This window comes from Leptopilina heterotoma, unplaced genomic scaffold, assembly GCF_015476425.1.
Source record: "Leptopilina heterotoma isolate Lh14 unplaced genomic scaffold, ASM1547642v1 Lhet_161, whole genome shotgun sequence".
Taxonomy (NCBI): domain Eukaryota; kingdom Metazoa; phylum Arthropoda; class Insecta; order Hymenoptera; family Figitidae; genus Leptopilina; species Leptopilina heterotoma.
Window position 1 is genome coordinate 647,649 of NW_025110876.1, and position 20,153 is coordinate 667,801.

At 27.1% G+C, this 20,153-nt stretch overlaps 1 protein-coding gene across 1 annotated transcript; it reads left to right on the forward strand.

The window, feature by feature from the left end:
* Positions 1-16,105: 16,105 nt before the first annotated feature.
* Positions 16,106-19,515, forward strand: LOC122498928 (tigger transposable element-derived protein 4-like). Its single transcript, XM_043606928.1, has 4 exons — positions 16,106-16,117; positions 16,191-16,734; positions 16,835-17,475; positions 19,327-19,515. Exons 1-4 carry the CDS (start codon positions 16,106-16,108, stop codon positions 19,513-19,515), a joined length of 1,386 nt encoding a protein of 461 aa, XP_043462863.1.
* Positions 19,516-20,153: the final 638 nt, after the last annotated feature.

Here is a 20,153-nt window from a genome sequence, read left to right on the forward strand (position 1 = left end):
GTATCTTTTTCAGTACTTATTCTAGAGTAATTTCCAATAGAATAGATTGTTTAATTGTTTACAATAACTTGTAAACATTGCATTTTGTTTTAATATGCAGTGTGGGGCAGAATGGGGTACCTAAGTGTGGGGCATGCCGGAAGCTACGCCGCTTCATTAAAACTATTTAAAAACATTATATTATGCATATTTAAAGGTTTCCTGCAGAAGAATCAATATTTTTGTTTGGAAATTTATACCATCGATGTTTCATTATCGATATATCGATATTTTGCAATATAGATGTTTTTTTGTTAAATTCCAATAAATATTACTTGTTTTTTCATAGTAATAAAGAATCCTACTTTTTGTTTGTATTTATAATCTCATACAACAAGAATTTAATGAATTTTGAAAAAATATTCCATGTTTTGTATAGTTATTTGATGACACCCCATTTTGCCCCACTGGTGGGGCAAAATGGGATTTTAGCACTTTTTCAGAAAATACGATATAAGTTCTTTCAAAAATTTTTTTCTCCGCTATTATCATAATTTCCTCAAAGCTAAGTGTACAAAGAAGAATTCTGAAGTTTAGCTGAATCGATTTATTCGTTTGGTTCTCTGTAAACAGCCAATTTCAAAAAGGTACCCCATTTTGCCCCACTCTCCCCTACCCGTCTTCGACGGGTTTTAGTTTCTACTGCTAAAATCTAAAATAAGACCTATATTGTAGGCTGAAAGTAGGGCTTAAATTTTGACAAATAAAAATATTACATCAATAAAAATTTAAGCAAAAAGCAATTTTTTAAAAACAAATTAATATAATAAAACTTTTTTTAATTAGATAAAGAAATTCCTGATTTTTCCTGGTCAAATTAAATTCCCGAATATTTCTCGGTTTTCCTTCGCGATTGATAGACACTCTGTTAAATGTATTAGTAGAAACTATAACACGTTTTTGATTCCCACATGAGAATCTACATGGGATCCACTTTCATAAAGGCAACCATATGGATTCCCATGTAAAACCGTATGGGAAATTGCGACACGATTTTAAGTGATAAATATATGGTTTTTGCCTAATGCCCGGATATAATTTTGGAAAGCAACAACATACCCGAAATGTTTCTAAAGTTCAAGCAGAAAAAATTTAGTTCATAAATACGAATTTGTTATTTATTTTCAAAGTCATTTCTAAAACATTTCTAGAATTCAAAAATAAGAAAATTTTGATTCATAAATCCCAATTTGCTCTAATGGCGTCTTAAGGACGTTCTATGTCCCAGTGCCCGCTGAAGTCAAATTTCAATTTTATTGATACTTTTACTCTACCCTTTATGTTAAACATATATATTTTATTTTCTACGATAAATATGACAATACATACTATGAAATTTTCAAACTTAAAACCTTAAATATTTAATAAACATTGAATTTAACGATCATTCCGAGTCAGGTGTGATCGTTAAATTCAATGTTTATTAAATATTTATAACAACAGAGTGATAATATCATATAATAATTTTAAAACCTTTAAATATCAATACAGAAATTGTTTGCAAACTCACGTTCATTGATTTTAGAAAATTTGCAATATGAAAAATGAAATCTTAACACATCTGTCTGACTGTAGCTTACTTTTTCAACTGACAGTAAAATTAAAGGTGTTCAACACTTTTATCTAACTAAAATATCTATACTACAAAGACCAAAATTTTAAGAATTTGTATGCTACTGTGTTATTAAAAATTACTTTAACCACGAGTAAAAAATTACAAAAATATAAATAAAATTGTCAGTTTCAACTGCCTAAATTGGTCTAAGTACTAATAGTAAAAATACAATAAATTCTCTATTTGTGTCTGAATAAAACACACTTTTACCAAGACTTATTTCCCAATTTACCAAAAATAATCTCTGCTGTGACTGAAAATAATTTCTACATTTTAATTTTAATATTTTAAACGCTAATGTTCTGCGATAATAAAGTTTTATTATTTTTTTCTAAAATATTCGAGAATAATAATTCTCGAATTTTTTGCTCATTTTTTGTCTGACTAAAATTTACTTCTTCTACTGATATCAAAATCAGAATAATTTAAAGATTTGTCTTTGGCAAAAAGTAGAGTTACTGCTACCTATGAATTTACATTATTTTCAACAAACATGTCTTGCTGTAAGTTACATTTACTACTGATAATAAAAAGATTTGTTTTCATCGTCCAGTCTGACAAAAAACTACTATTCCCTACTTTAGACTGCCTTTAGATGTTTATGCTGTGTTCAAATAATATATGTTATACCTTTTTACATAAACATTTTTTCAGTAATTATTAGTTTACTACAATTTGATACTTTCGGCTATCAGGAACGGAATTTTTCTACTTATAAATAAATAAAAAATAAAACTTATAAAATAAATTCTCAATTTTTTAATTAAATTAAAAAATTTTAATGAATACCGTAATTTAAGAAATGGATGTTTTTTCAAAAAAAGAAATTAATTAATTTTAGAGCCTCTCATTCTCTAAATCAAAAATGAGTCACAAATTTTAAATTTATGTAGTCCGATAACTTTATATGAAAATACGCAGCTTTATAGAAATGAATTTTCGTTAATTAATTTTTCGGATTAGTGTCCATTTAAACTTGATTCATTTCGGGGAAAATGTGGAAGAATACTGGGAAAATTATGTAGAGAAAAAAAAGGATATTAAAACTAATTGTTTACATTGAGAAAATATTTTCTTTTTTTTTTGCTAAAATTAATATAAAAGTTTTGTGAAATATTTCTTTTTTCAAGAAATTTTTATCAAAAACTTTCACTTCCTTAAATATATATATATATATATATAATATTTAAGTTTCTAACCAGTTGTTTTATTACCGGATTTTCATAACTTGTTGGAAAACATGCTTACAAGTTTTGTTTCATTTATTTTCCTTCCTTTTTTTTCTTCTTTCTCTTCTGCTCATGGTATTGTGATTTTATACTTCGTTTGCCGAAAGTTTCTTCAGCAAAGATATTCTTATATATTACAGAAATTTCATTTCATTTTAAACTTACCATTACTGTACAAACACACACATACAAGGTCTCGACAATTTATGCGCAATATATTTACATAATTTCACATAATTTCCCAACAAAAGATCTAATTCCAAGATATAATTTTATTATTCAATTTTCTTTAAGTGATTCAGTATAAAGTTTGTATAGAATTAATTGTTTAATTACAAATTTTATGACAAAAAAAATTTTAGAAAAGTTTTTGATTTTTTTTCTGTAAAATACTTTCGAAATATTTGTTACCTACATTTATTTTGTGAAGTAGGGTACACCATACAGTAGTCGGACACTTAAGAAAATATTTTTAATGAATACTGTTTAGGGTCAGTTGGGGTTAATACAAACTAAAGGTAAATCGAAACAGTAGTTATTTTAGTTAAATAAAAAATTTTTTAAATAATTACGGCCCTAAATCTCGATCCTTAGATCACCCCCAACAGGTTCTAAGTATTTTTCCACTTTCCGTTTGTCAATTAGCAGCAATATATACAAAAATATTTACTATTGCATAAAAAATTGAAAATCAAAGAAGACACCCTTTCACTTTTTTGACTCGCATTTGGAAAAAAATTAACTTAAAATTCATATTATAATTTATAATTATCTCTTATTAATACTACAACTAAAATCAACTTTGATTTTTTCATTTTGCAAACTTTAATTAAAAATAGGAGACTGTTTCTATTTACCCCTAAAAACTGGAAATTCGTGGTAAATAGAAACAGAATAATTTCAACAATATTTCTTATAACCTTTATTTGTGTAATGTGTTTCATCTTTTGGCTTTAAAACCCGACTTTTTTTATAAAATTGCAATTATTTTTTTATTATTGTTAGAATTAAAAAATAGTTAATTCTTTATTGAACTATAAATTTTTTTCACAAAGTGGAATAAATTTGTGGGTGTTGGGTGTTTGAAAATCAAAAATATTTTAATTTTTGTCAAAGTTATGAAAGTTTGAAGTCAAAAGTGGTTTTGATTGAAACCGCTGGGCGATAAAGGGTTAAACTTACGTAATGCATTATTATTTATTAGTTTGAATTATTTTATAACTAACATCATTTTTTATGTGATTCTTTGTATCTTTTAACATTTCCATACTTGAAATTGATTTTTTCCTAAATTTTGTAAGAAACAGTTGATTATTACGATTTAATGATTCCCATATTTTCTACTACTCCAAAAAATTGTTCCACGGAAGTCAAATAATAATTCACTACACAAAAAAACCGAAAGTATTAGGATTTAAAAAAAAGCTTATATAATTGGTGAAACTTAGCAAATCTGTTTCTACTTACCCCAACTGACCCTAAAAATTGCAATTAAAATTTCTTTTTAATTTCTTCCACGTGTGATTGTTCCTCCTGGTCCTACAAAACTATTATACCAATCATGTTTACAAAAATAAATTTCTTATTTGGTAAAAAATGTGCAAATAAACAAGTAAAAATACGACAGTAGTCGGCTTTTTAATTAACACTGTTTACAAAGTGCAATTCATATTTTTTTCAAATTCTTATTTCAGGTGATATTATGTTCCTTACGATCACATAAAATTATTAAACCAATCATTTTTATAAAAAAAAATTTTTATTGATTAAAAAAATTAATAAATAAACAAGTAAGAATACGGCAGTAGTCGGACTCCTTCAAAAACCGTAGAAAAAATTTTTTTTTTCAATTACAAAAGTTTAGATTTGTTTATGATGCTCTTAGAAATAATAAGTAACGAACAAATTGTTTTTATTTCATACGATTTTATAGCTATTCAAAATTGTAAAGTGTCTGACTACTGTATGATTTACCTTATTTGTTACATTTTTTTGTAAAATATTTTGTACATTTCTTTGTCGAGCAATCAAATTTTTGTCACACAATTTATGAATAACTTATTTTGTAACAGATGTTACATTAAGTTGTAGTGTTATGTTACAACTTTTTAAATTCAGTTGAGAACTTATTAAATTATTGAGAGTAGATAAAAAGTAGTTAAATCTACTAGAAATTTTTTTAGTGTGACTTTACAAATCAAAATCCTATGAATCATGAGCCTAAAACTTATGTAACACTTTTGTAACAAAGTGACTGTCAAGTATAACAATTAGGGAGCGTTCACAAATGATGTTACGTTTCTGGGGGTAGGGGGGGTCTCTACTAAACGTGACACAATGTATTTTTACATGTGAAATTGCATGGAATTGCGAGACAGGGGGGAGGGGGGATCTAAAATCCCGAAAAATTGCGTGACATCATTTATGAACGCTCCCATTATGCAAAAAAAAATTTATTTTTCCATCAATTTTACGAAAGTTGACATAAAAATTTGTAAATATCACAAAGAGATGACTTTGTTTTTGAATAAAGATAAACAGCGAATGTAGGGGGAAAATTAAACGCTTTACTTGCGACTAGAATTATATGGGCACATCGGGGTTTTGAGAGGCAAGGGGGGGGCTTAAATGGTATTAGAAATATTCTTATCACTCAAATGCTGCTTGTCACACATTTCACTGGATTATATAACATTTACTGTCACGTCTCCATGACTCTATGTTCCCCTGAAGGTATATATTATGTGTGCGCACGACATTATATGTAATGTGGAAGTTGCATTTACCCGCAGTTAAATTCTACACTCAATACACACTATGTTTCATCACTTTCCATACGTGCTTATATATATATCTTTACACTGCATTAATTTATTCAAGGAATATCATTTACAAAGTACAAACAGAGATTTTCTATTTGTCATTCTGTTTATTTGTTTAAAAAAAACTTCTAATCTTTTTCTTTTGTTAATTAATTCAGTTAATTTTCTTAATATTAACTATTTATATGTATTCACTTAATTTAACAATTTTTATTTACTTACTTAATTTAACTATTTTTATTTATTTAACTAATTAGGGTCATTTGGGGTAAATGTAAACGGAATATCTATTTTTCACGAAAAACATTAGTTTTTTTTTTTGTTAAAAGGTAAAACGGCCGGATTTCTTTTGCATGAACTTGTTACTAGAGTTCCCTAGAAAAATTTTATGAGGTACACAAAAATATTGATGCACCTGAATCGCCTAAAATTCACTGTTTACATTTACCCGGAGATTTTGAAATTTTCCTAAAATTCGGGGTAAATGTAAACACCACAGTAGTTAAGCGAGGTTTAAGAAACAAGTTATTTCAAGTATACTACTGTTTTAAGGGATGGAACAACTGAAAAAAAATTCTTCGTAGATGTATAGTAAATCAACCATTTGACAGATAATGTATCATACATAATAATAATTTGCTATTCCGTGAACAGAAAGTGTCGTCTTTTTTTTCTATATAATTAATGTTTTGAAAGATGACAGATATGTTTTAAAGTGTTGTTTCTATTTTTGTGGTTAAAAATTCGGGGCGCATGACTTCCTCCAAATTCTACTTTATACAATTATAATTGTTATTTAATAGAATTTTAAAATTTATAAACACCAATTACTCTTAAGGTGAGTGGCTATAATTTAATGACAACATTATTACAATTCTTAATATTTTAATTTTTAAATACAATCGTTAAAAATATTATATTTATTTCTCATAATTTTTATGAATTATTTTTATTTATTTGAAATAATGATGGTTTTATAGGATATTTTTCAAATAACATAAATTTAAATACGCGAAATAATATTTTACATAATTTTAATTTAATGGAAGATTTAATTTTTTATAATCTCTATTGCATATAATCAACAATAGATTTTCATTAATTCATAAAATATTCTACGAATTACGTATTCAGTGACATAAAATAAAAACTAAGCAATAATGTTAGCATTAAATTTTAGATATCTACTTTTTGAGTAAATAATAATTATAAAGTTTAAAATTCCATGAAATAACAATTATATAGAGTTAAATTTGAGGAGAGTCATACGTCCCTAAATATTGACAATTTAAGGAATTAAAAATTTGTAATAATAATTTTTTTGTGCGCTATATTTAACAAAATTCCCGGTTTTTTCACGACTTTGTCTTAATTATTTCCGTTTTTTTTTCTCATCAAATTTAAATTTATTTGATTTCAAATATAAATAAATCTACAAATGGCTTCAAAAATTGTTATACGAGTTTTTATGAATGATAAATAATTCTTTTGTGGAGTTTCTTAAAAATTTTCTTCAAAAATTTTTATTAGAGTTTTTATGAATGATAAATAATTCTTTTGGCGAGTTTCTTAAAGTTTTTTGCAAATAATGTTTTTTTAATAATTTTAATTGAAAATTTGATTATTTAATTTTATTAAAATGTAATTGATAATAATTGAATTTCTGCAAATAATTTTACTATTTATGAAAGTAATTGAATACTTCCAAAGAATGTTATTATTTATGAAAATAATTGAATGTTTGCGTAGAATTTTATTAAAATTTTTGAAAAAATGAATTGTACAGAACAATTTAATTATTTATAAAAATAATTAAAATTTTGATAAAAATTTAAACAAATTTTTAAATATAATTGAATTTTCATTCAACTTGGGAAAAAGAAGTTTTTAAGGTTGCTGACTAAGAATCTAAAATCGAATTTTTAAATTTGAAAATGGTGGATCCAATATGGCGGATGAACCTAAAAATAATATTTTTAAAAATTGATCAAATTTGCTTGAATCTGGCTACTAGGGGGTTTTTGAGGTCGCTGAATACGAATTTGACGTCAAATTTTTAATTTTCAAAATGGCGGATCCAATATGGCGGATAAACCTAAAAATATTTTTAAAAATTGATCTCTAAAAATTTTTTTTTATCAAATTTTTTTTTTTAAAAAGAAGACCTAATTTTCTTTTCTATGTAATTTTACATTGCCAAAGTAATAAAATTGTGAAATAAAAGAAAATTTATTTAATTACTTTCTTTTAAAATGTTGTTGAAGTTCTGTTTACATTTACCCCGAGTTTTCGAATTCTTGGGGTAAATGTAAACACTTAATTATTTATTAAGTAAATTGACGAAAATAAAAAATCAAAGTCAATTTTTGTTAGGGCATTAATAAGGAAGAATTACATATTTTTGTTTGATTTTTAAATTTATTTTTATGAAAATGCGAGACAAAATACTGAAACAATAAAACTTTGATTTTCAATCTTTTTTGCATTAAAAAATAACTTACACTATGGCATTGCCAATTGTCAAAATAAAATATTGACAATACTCAGAACATCTTGTAGGTGAGCTGAGGTAAAAATATTGACATCGTACTTATATTTTTAAATTTGTAAATTTAGCTAAAACATCTACTGTTTACATTTACCCCTTGTTTACATTTACCCCAAATGACCCTAATTATAAATTATTAAATATCAACTAAACTAATTACTCATAATTAACTATTTTTTTCATTTCCTTTATTTAATTAGTTTCATTGACTTACTTTAGTTACTTACTTTTTAATAAAGTAAGTTACTTTTATTTATTATTAACTATTTATAAATTATTAATTATTAATTATTATTTTATTAATTATTTATTTATTTATTTATTCATTTTATTAATTTAATTCAATTTCTTAATTTAATTTATCTAAAGAATTTTTTTTATTTATTTTATTTAATTAACTTTATTAATTTTATTATTTTTATTTATTTTATTAATTTAGTTTGTTTAATTGATTAACATACTTGAGTTCTCAGAAAAAAATATAAAATTTTCATTGTTAAAAAAATTTTAAAACAAGAAAAACTTGACGCAATTATTTATTTATTTGTAAATTTTCAAAAAAGTTTTTTCTTCATCTATTTACAAAAGCAAAATTTCTACCAAGGAAAAAATTTAATTACAATTTTTTTAAACTTATGTTCATGGAAAAATTGTTAAAAAAGTTTGTAATTAAATAAGAAACAGTTAGAAGCAATTCTTTTGTAATTTGTAAATTTTCTAAACAATAATTTCTTCATCTACTTACAAGAGAAGAATTTTTATTAACAAAAATATTTCTTTAATTAATTTGCTTAAGTTTTTTTAAAAAGAATGTAAAATTTTTAATTTTAAAAAAATTTTAGAATTAAATGAAGAAAAGTTAAAATCATTTCTTTTTTAATTTCAAAATTTCTATACAATTAATTCTCCATTTATTTACAAAAGGATTTTTATTGACAAAAAAAATTTGTTAAATTTGATTCACTTAAGGGAATATGAACCATTATGACCTCACAGTTTGTGCAAAGCATGTGATTTAAAACTGTGACTTCATAATGGTTCAAATGCCCTTAAGTTCTTAGAAGTACATAAAATATAAAATTTCGATTGTTAAAAAAATATTCAACTAAAAAGAAAACTTTACGCAATTATTTCTTTATTTATAAATTTTCGAAACAGTTTTTTCTTCATTTATTTACAAAAGAAGAATTTTTTTTACCAAAAGAATACTGTAACAAAAAGGATATTTAAAATTCATTGTAGAATGGAAGGATAAACTTTTTTTTCTCTACAAGTGTATTAAAAATAATATTACTGATTTAAAAGTAAGCTGATTTTAATTTCCTTTGAAGTTGTATAAGTTAATAGGGATGAAAAGCTTTTTGTTATAAATTCATGTAACACAATTTCTGCTACGCCTCAAAAAAGTGGATTTATTATATTAAACGTAATTAATACGAGCACTAAAACTCCTTGTAACGATATACAGTGATGCCTTTTTCAAAGAGAATTTATCACTTGTTAAAGAAAAGAGAGGGACATAAAAAAAATTTCTTCCTTTTCCAAAGTATAATAGAGTAAGTAGTTGACGATAAAAAAGAAAATTATACAAAAATTATTATAATTTCATCAAAAAAGGAGTGGAAAAAAAGAACCTGGTGACTATAAGATGATAAGATAAATACTTACGAGACAGAGGAGAAGATAAAATTTAAGTACATTCAAAATGTAGGTCACGGTAGTAAAACAGGTCATGGTATGTCTAAAATTCAAAGTACAAATTACTCACGAAATTGTATTCGTCACATTTCAAAGGGGGGAAGTAAAGTTCTTCAATCTTTCGTCAAAAAAAAAGAAAATTAATTCATTCCAGAAAATAAAATCTAAATTTACTTTTTTGTCAGTTTCCCTTTTTATTTTGCCTGTAAAAAAATACTTTCTTTTTATAGGAATTAAAATGAAGAAAATGAGGACTTGACTGCAAAAAATAAAATAAAATAATAAGATCAAAGAATCATTCGATTATTCAAAGAATTTTCATATTCACATCAAAGAATTTTATTATTTCAGTTTTTAATGGTATATTTGTCGAGACGTGATAATTATTCTGTACTTTCAACTCTTATTCATTATTTAAATTAAATACCAGGAATATAATGACTGAACAAATTGATTGAATCGGAATTCAGAAAGGAAAATTTTCTTCAATTATTGTTAAAAATAAATTTTTTTTGTTAGTATTAAAACAAATTGTGCATGACAATAGAGATACAGTTTATAATAATCCATAAATTGATAGTTGATAAGAAAATTAATTAAAATCTATTTCTTTTATTTATTGTTTTTTCATTTACTTACTTTATTTATTGTATTGATTTTATTGATTGATTGATTAATTAATTGATTCATTTTTTTAATTTTTATTTATTTAATTAACAATATATGAGGCAAAAACAATACAGTTATATTTACAAAATAAAAATTACTATAAATAATTATTAGATTTTTATTCTCTATCCCTTAAATATTAAAGTATACATTAATGAGTATATAAATATTAAAATATTATTCAAATATTGTAAATATTTCCAATATAAATTTGTCGGAAAAAATTTCTTTGGTGGAAATCTGATAAATGATTCAGTGGAGCAATTATTGGAAATTTTTTTCTTTTTTCTATTCTAGTACATATAAAGGAGAAAAAAACTGATCAAAAATGTTCATTGAATTGGAAAATACTTCATTAAACTGAGAGATATACACCCACATTTTCCAAGGAATCGTTAATTTTAACCCAAGCAAAATGAAAAAGACTCGTGTAAAATTTTCTGTCAAATGTAATTTTTTAAAATTTTCTGTATAATTAATTCAATTCTAAATTAATTGAAAACAATATTCGCTATTATTAAAAAAAAAGATATTATTAATTCTAAATTTTAGAAAATAATATCAATCGAAACAAAAGTATATTATAAATACTGACCTTACTCTAAGTATAATTACAATTTTCTTATCTCAAGCATTTATCTTATTTTTTCAAAAGTAGTCATTTATCTTTTAAATATACCTTGTTTATGTAGAAAATTATATAATTTATAATTATATCTTTTGAATTTTTTTGTTTTTATTTCCTCAATATTTAATACTTGGAGACAAAAAAAAGAAATTAAAGCATATTAGTACCTACATCTATTTTTATACGGGAATAATAAAATATTTTCTAGACAAAGTATATAATTTTTTGCATTAAAAACATTGATATTGATGTTTATCTGTTTATTTATTCAATATTAATGTTGATTTATTTATATAGAAATTTATTCTAAGAATGGAATAATTAGAAGAAATAGAGATAAATAAATAATCCACGCTTGCAAAATAGTCGTCTGCTAACGCCAGTTAAAATATATTATATCTCGATTAATAATTATTTTTGAGTATTTCATACTTTACAGAAAACTTTTTAAGGTTCTAATAAACAACTTTCTGACTGGATATTCACTGGAAATGAAAATTTTTCAGATAAATGAAGCACTGTAAAATTTAAAGTCAATAACTGTGCAGTATATCAGAAAAAAATTAATAACGTTTTTAATTATAATTATAATTAATTTTTGTTTAAACTATCAGTAGAACAGTAAAGAGACGCGTATTTTTGTTTTTGGTTGATTAAAATCTGTTAAAAATTATCTTCTTTATTGCGAGTTGAACTCAAAAATATAATTAAATTTTTTGTTTCCAAACAATCAGTTTTTTGGAAATATTTCAAAAACTATAATATTTAGGAACTTTTGTCAAAGGGAAAAAAGATAGAATAATATTTTTTAACGAAATATACTCATAATATATTAAAATTGAAGACAACATTTTTTCGACTCAAGGGTTAACTACACAGAGAAAAAAGGATAATTAAAGATAATGTCAACTTCTTCAAGTTTTACACTCCTCAGGGTAAATTTAATTATCCTTTTTTCTCCGTGTAATTCAAGCGTCAGAGAATTATAACCGGTTCTTTGATGGGGACCCTCAATTACACATAAACAATTACTGATACATATTTTTAAATAAATTTTTTAATATATTTATAACTTATAATCTAACGGTTAAAAAACTCTCACATTTTTCAATTGAGCCACTTACAATTATTTTTATACAATTCAGGCGTATTATGGTCACTTTATCTACCTGTACAGGTGCGTACTAAGTTCCCCCTTATAACCCAGCAATCAATAAAGTAACCTATAAGTATTATAGCCCTAGGGAGATAAAGGGTATATTATTGACCGCTCCCAGGTCAATGAAGTACCCTTTATCTCCCTAGGACAATAATGGTTACTTTATTGACCAGCTGGGTTATATGGGAGAACTTAGCATGCACCGGTACAGGTAGCATAGAGTAACCATAATACGCCTTTGTTGTATAAAGTAAAGTATGCAACAAGGGAGGTAACCTCGTTTTTCAATATTGTGCTCGGTACATAAACTCGGACTTACCTCCCTTGTTGCATAATGTACTATTAACTTACCTTTGTCAGAGGGTATTTTTACGGATGTTTGGAAGAGCACAAAGATTTGTCCTGTTTTTAAACAGGGTGATCAATCTAATGTAGAAAACTGTCGGACAATTTCTATTATTAATAATTTTTCCAAAATCTTTGAAATCTGTCTTTAAATAGTATATTAAGCAACAAGGGTATAAAGGCAGGTATTTGTTTACGGTGATTTTTGTGACACGAGTGGAGGTCTGCCTTTATTCCCGTGTTACTTACGATATTTTTTAATCCTAATGCACAAAAGTGTCGATTTCAGATAGCAGATGACAAGGAATATAAGTCAGTCACTTGTTCGACTTATATGAAAATGGCGGCCGTTTTCTCCCTTGGGCAAAAATAACGCATGGGATCAGCGTTTATGTTTGCACATGGGAGAAAATGGACGCCATTTTCATATGGTCGAACAAATGAGTGACTTTACTCCCTGTCGTCAGCTATCTAAAAGCGCCATTTTTGTGCATGTGGAATAAAAATATTATTTCTATTAAAGTCTCAAGTTCTATATCTATTTATCAACATGGTTTTGTTCCTAAAAAAATCAACAGTAACAAATTTACATATTAGCTTTCACGCAACATATTTATGAACTATTAATTTAATGATTTCCCTCAAATTGATTTAATTTACACTGACTTTACTAAAGCTTTTGATAAAGTTGATTATAAGTTATTAATTGATAAGCTTCTTACATTTGATTTTCTTGATAAATTAATACAATTAATCAAGTCTTATTTAACTAATAGACCAAATTTTGTATAATATAGTGGCTATGTTTCAAATATCCTTTTTTTCCTTTATCTGGAGTTCCTCAAGGCGTTGGCTTGGTGCAAAACTGTACCATTTCAAGAATTCGTTACAAATAATACCATTTGAAAAGTTTGTTATAAAACATACCATTTCCATGAAGATCTTTAAAAGTATTGCAGTAAAGGATTTCTAATGATTAGCAAACAATTGATTTAAATTATTAGAAATTTTGAGTAAATACATTAATAAGATAGACAAGAGTACTCTAAAGAAAACTCTTTTTAAAAATGCATAACCTTATTTTATGTCTAACAACAGTGTTAACAAACTTAGAAAAAAATCAAAAAACTCTTTTTCTCAAAATGGTATGTTTTAAAAACATTTAGCGAAATAGTACAGTTTATAACGAATTCCTAAAATAGTACATTTTTCCACCAAGCCGACGATGGATCCAATATAGGACCGTTACTTTTTTCTAATATGAATAGTCTCTCTTTTCTTAATTTGCTACCATCTTCTTTATGCTGATGATGTTAAACTTTACCTTCCAATTTATAATGTTGATTCATGTTAAGTTTTGCAAGATAATGTAGAAAATTTTTATAATTGGTGTAGAAATAAAAAATTAAAATTGAATATTGGTAAATGCAAAGTAATGACATTTGTAAGAGGGAAATCAATAATCTAACTTTTTTACCTAATTTATCCTTATAAATCATGAATATAACATTTGCCCACAAAATAACATTTTTCAGTAACCGACAGATTGGCTCAGTCGGATAGATGCCTCGCTTGGCGGTCGTTTAAGGACCAAAGGTAAGTACCCTTGGTTCGCGCCCACTTGGCTTGGTATTTTTCCGGCACGTGAGACAATCTGAGCGGGAGGTTTGACGTCGAGGTATAATGATGTGCACCGTCGATTATTGTCCGGTACATACCATTAGAACTCGACTGTCGATAAACTGGTTGTACTGAGGAGAGGTTTTCTTCAGTTTCCCTCTCCACTGGCGAGAAAACCCATTAGACGGGTGGTCCAGGCAAATGCGAGTACTCCTTATTTTCAAGTCGCTCTGTAGGCGCAAAACTTAGTATTAGGAAATGTACATAAGAAATATTTTGTAAGAGAAAAACTTGTATAGCCAAGAATGTAAGGCTGAAGACAGGTGTATAAACCAATAAATAACATTTTTTAGCGGAATACCTGCACCAGTAAATTTAATCAAATGAAATTTAACAACTTTGAAAATTCTTACTAACAATGGCAACCAAACTATCCTCAACAAAAATATTGTTATCAAAGTTATTCACCATATGTTCCGTCAAATTATCCGCTAGAATGTCATTCTCCATTTGTACCACAATGTTCGTACACAAATGCGCGTAACGCATCTGGCAAATATAATAACGCTCAGTCATCGAAAAAGGAGCTTAACATAAGAAAATAGTAATTTCTTTTACTATTGACAAGTCCAAAAAGTATTTTGCGAATTTAATAAAGAAACAACGTGCAACGTTGATAAACAATCCGTTTCCACTTGTGTTTCGAAAATTGAAAAAAATCGCATTACTTTTCTCTTGCATATTTATTAACAAAAAATCTTATTCGTATAACATTATGTATTAATAAATTTTATATATTAGTGCTTTAATAAGCAACGCAAAGAGATTTACTTTCTTTGTAAAGAACCAACGTGTTTTCATCACAAATCATGATAAATACACTAGTGTTTTTTTAACTTGCCAGGACTTTGTTAAAAAAATTAATTAAGAGAGTAAATAAATCCCAATTACAAAAAAATATTAACAAGCAAGAAAATAATCGACCCATCGATAAGATTCAACGCGCCTTCCAGCTGATTCATCGACATAGTCAGAATTCCTGTGAACAATGCTAGTGTATCTTGAAATATCGGTTGTCAATGATCAAAGTAATAATATAAAAAAATTGTATAGTACCCAATAACATATATGCTTTCCTTCCGGTTTGGACAACTTTTTGAAAAGTGGTGTGCCTTTTATAAGAATGTTTTAAGCTATTGCTTAATGGAATTGAGTACGTCATAAACTTAAAACATTTTTATAGAAGGCACACCACTTTTCAAAAAGTTGTCCAAACCGGAAGGAAAGCATATACAGTAGAACCTCGATAAGTCGAACCTCGATAAGTCGAAAACCTCTGTAAGTCGAAGAAAATGTCCATTCCCTTCCCTAGAAGCCCAAAAACCTCTGTAACTCGAACTTTTCAACCTCTATAACTCGAAGTAATTTTCATTTCCCTTCAACAACTTTTCCATGTATTTTAACCTCTATAACTCGAAGTTTAGTTTTGCAACCTCTATAACTCGAAGTTAGTACATATGGCTCTTTTAAACCTCTGTAACTCTAAGGTTTTGTTTTTCGGAACCTCTATATCTAGAAGCTAATACAATACAATTGTTATCAAACAGAGGTTCCTGTATTGAATTTAAAAGTTATTTTTCGTGTTCAGTATTCATTTATATTTTCAATAACGATGAGTGTGAAACGAAAATTAAATACTTTATCATACGCGGAAAAGTTAAAAGTTATTGAAGATGTGCAAAGTGGTAGAAAAAAAAAGATATTGCTTTAAAATATGGCATACCCTTAAGTACACTTTCAACAATAATAAAAAAACAGGCTTCAGTATTGGAAAAGGAAGAGAGCGGAGAAAATTTATCTTTTAAAAGACAACGAACTGCTGAATTTCCTAATTTGGAAGAATGTTTACTTACTTGGTTCAAACAATGTCGCGACAAAAATATAACAGTGAGTGGGCCTGTATTAATGGAAAAAGCTGAGTTCTACGCAAAATCTTTAAAAATTGATAATTTTCGGGTCAGCAATGGTTGGCTGGAAAAATTCAAAAAGAGACATGGATTAACCTTTAGAAAAATTTGTGGTGAAAGTAAGAGTGTAAATAATGACGTTTGTGAGGAATGGAAGGGTACACTGCAAAATTTAGTAAAAGAATATGACCCCAGTGATATTTTTAACGCTGACGAAACTGGACTTTTCTATAAATGTCTTCCAGATAAAACATTAGTATTTAAAGGAGAAAAGTGTCATGGTGGGAAGCATAGCAAAGAACGACTAACAGTTTTATTAGCTGTGAATATGTCCGGTTCAGAAAAACTTACGCCATTTGTTATTGGAAAATCTAAAAAGCCTCGTTGTTTTGCAGGTTTGTATATTTTTTAATTTTTGTAAATTAATTTTTTGGATAATAAATTTTTTATATCTTTCAAATGTTATGTACTCTATAAAAATAATAATTTTTGCAGGTTGCAAATCGTTGCCTGTTCAGTACGATGCTAATAAAAAGGCATGGATGAACTCCGAAATATTTAGAACATGGCTTTTACAACTTAACAAAGAGATGATACGAAAGAAAAGAAAGATTATGTTATTTATCGACAATTGTACAGCACATAAGGATATTTCTTCTTTGAAAGCTGTCAAAGTTATCTTTTTGACACCTAACACAACTTCTATATTACAGCCATTAGACCAAGGAATTATACAAAATTTTAAAATTAAATACAGGACAGAAGTCGTCAGAAAAATGATTGTTGATATGGAGAATAATACTGTTTCATCTATTAACGTATTGCAAGCGCTGAGGATGGTAGATAAAGCTTGGAGAGGTGTGACACAGGAAACAATAACTAACTGCTTTAAAAAATGTGCATTTCCTTCCACATCTGAAGAAATTGTTGAAATGAGCCTCACACTTCCTATAGAATGGAATCAGTTAAAATCTACAACAAACATCACTTTTGAAGAGTTTACTTTGCTTAATAAGGACCTTTCTACTACAGGAATGATAATAACTGATTCAGAAATAATTGACTCCATTAAACAAAATGATGAAGACGAAGACTTACTTCTAAATGATGAGGACTTACCTACATCTTTTATGACGGTAACTACGAAGCAAGCAAGGGACGCAATTAATACTTTAAGGACTTTTGTAGAAAAGTGTAATGATATAAACGAAAATGTATTTTCTGCACTGTTTACTGTAGAAACCATTGTAGATAAACAGTGTTCGGAATCTTTAAGGCAAACAAAAATTACAGATTTCTTTTAATGTTTAATAAATATACAATATATGAAAACCTCTATAAGTCGAAACCTCTTTAACTCGAAGTTTTCACCGTTTCCCTTCAACTTCGACTTATCGAGGTTCTACTGTATATTATTGGGTGTGCATTCTTCAAAATAGGATATGTAAATACCGCGCTAAAATTAATAAACGTGCAATTCTTCATGGCAATCGTTTTCGCCACGGACTGAAGGTGTCTTTCTCAAAATACTGTAATTCCTAATCAAACGTTTAGTTAGTAGAGATTTCACGAGTAACTTCAAAATGCGACGACGTATATTGCTTTTGTTGAATCTGAGACGCAACTTTTGGACATTAACAGAATCTGCCCACTATTACCCCTTTGCGTATGGTAGGATCGAGTATACTTTTGCCTAGTTCATTGCCTATAGCAAAGCCGACTACTTGCTTATCAACAACAGTTGGCGAGTCTTTACGCAAAGTGTTATAAGGACACATACTTCCTTCCCTGTCAAAATTATAGCACGATTATTACACGCAAAGATTTAAAATACAATGAAACAAAGAACAATATAATATAAAATGACAAATTCTTGTATATTAGTTCAATACTGCATCCGCGTTTATAGTAATACATAAACTATCCGCATTCAGTAATTTGATATTTAGACATTGTCATAATATCAGACCTTTCGTACAAATATTTTGCTATCATTATTAAATAAATAAAAGGAAAATTTGACAAAAATTTAATCACAATAAATATTACAAAGAAATTATAAATGATATATTATATTTCAACGCGAAATTATTAAAAGCTTATATAGAGCAAAGATACTTAATTTACTTGATTTAAAAAAAATAATAATTATTTCAGATATATAAGAGATAACGCTTTTCATTACAATAAGACGCTTAAGAGCGCAACGTGTGATTATGACGTGATTCGACATATAATTCTCAGCTATAGAGATAAATTATTATTTTATATTTTATATAAAAAAACTAAATAATAACTCTAAAAAAATTTATGTTCGCGTTAATGAAATTGTAATTAAAAAAAAGAACTGAATATTCTTTCACAACAATTATAAAAAAATTGTAGATTAGCTTACAAGTGAAACAAAACGAGAAACAGCTTCGTCTCATCTGTACCAGCGCACGCGTCATGATTAGCAACTGCTAACAACCATCACCACCGCTTCGAGAATATTAGCTATCTCATTTGTAATGGCTATAAAATGTTATTTTTGAGATTTCTCAAAGCAAGGACATTATCCATTGGTCATGTTTTCTCCGAACTTAGCTTCTTTAGAAACCTTGGTCATGCGCGTTTTCTCATCACCTGGATCCAAGAGCCGAAAAAAAAATTTATCCTCTACTTCGCATCACGATATCGCAATTTGAAGAAGATGTCCGACCAGTTACAACACTCGGCAGAAATTCATTGCTATCAGCGAAAGGAAAATTAATTTCTTATATTGATGTTTTTTTATAACTCAACCCTTGCACGTGCTATCATAGTAAGCACCAGTTTAATATGTGAGACAGTTTCTCACACAGTTTCTCACACTAGAAGACGAAAATAATTTCCTCAAATACATCCGAGTTAATTATTATTTCAAAGTCGTTATGATGTGTTATCATCGGTGTCATCGCTAGTCACCTGTTTTTCTTAATGTTTACAACTTTGTTTCAACTACCAAGATGCTTACCCATTATGTACCAGAAAGTCAAACCTTTGTACTGCTGGAGCATCGAAGTCTAACAATACGAGATCATCAGAGAGATGGAGCTAAAGCGCATGATCTGGTTGACAAAAAGCGATTTAAATCCACGGATAAAATTCATCTGTTAAGACGCACTGGATCATCCCGGACAACGAATCCACAATAACTTCGAATTTTCTTTTTCTCTTGTTTCGACAAATTTTTACATATTATTTATAAATTGTAAGTCAACATCGATTTTTAGTTTAGAAATTTTTATGCAGCGAAATTGTTTTTGAACATTTTCTAAACAATCATTTTGCGCGTGATTCGAATATTATTGCGAATATTACATAGAATTATCACTCCAAAATGAGCAGTTACAAATTACTAAATGAAGTTTTTTGAAATATTATAGACCTTTATATAATAATTGAAGGTTACTTGTTGTGGCCTTTGGTCAAAAAATGAGAAATTGAATATATTATGTCAGAAAATTTAATTTTGTCTCCAAAATACTTCCACTATGGATTTCACCATGAACATGGATCTTCAGGTCTACAATAGTAATACAACAGTTATGACACATACAAAAACACATGTGAGATTCTTTTTATAGGTTAGATTACATACCATAATGATCTTAGAGTAAAAATCTCCTTATTAAATATTTAAAATAATTTACATAACAACAGGAATGGAGTTCCATATCTGAAATAATTTTCATCGCATTCTTTAACATTTATTAATGAATTAATGCATTTTTTAGAGAGTGGCAATTCTGCATGACAGACTACTTACTGAAGCTCTCTCTCAGTCTTTTTT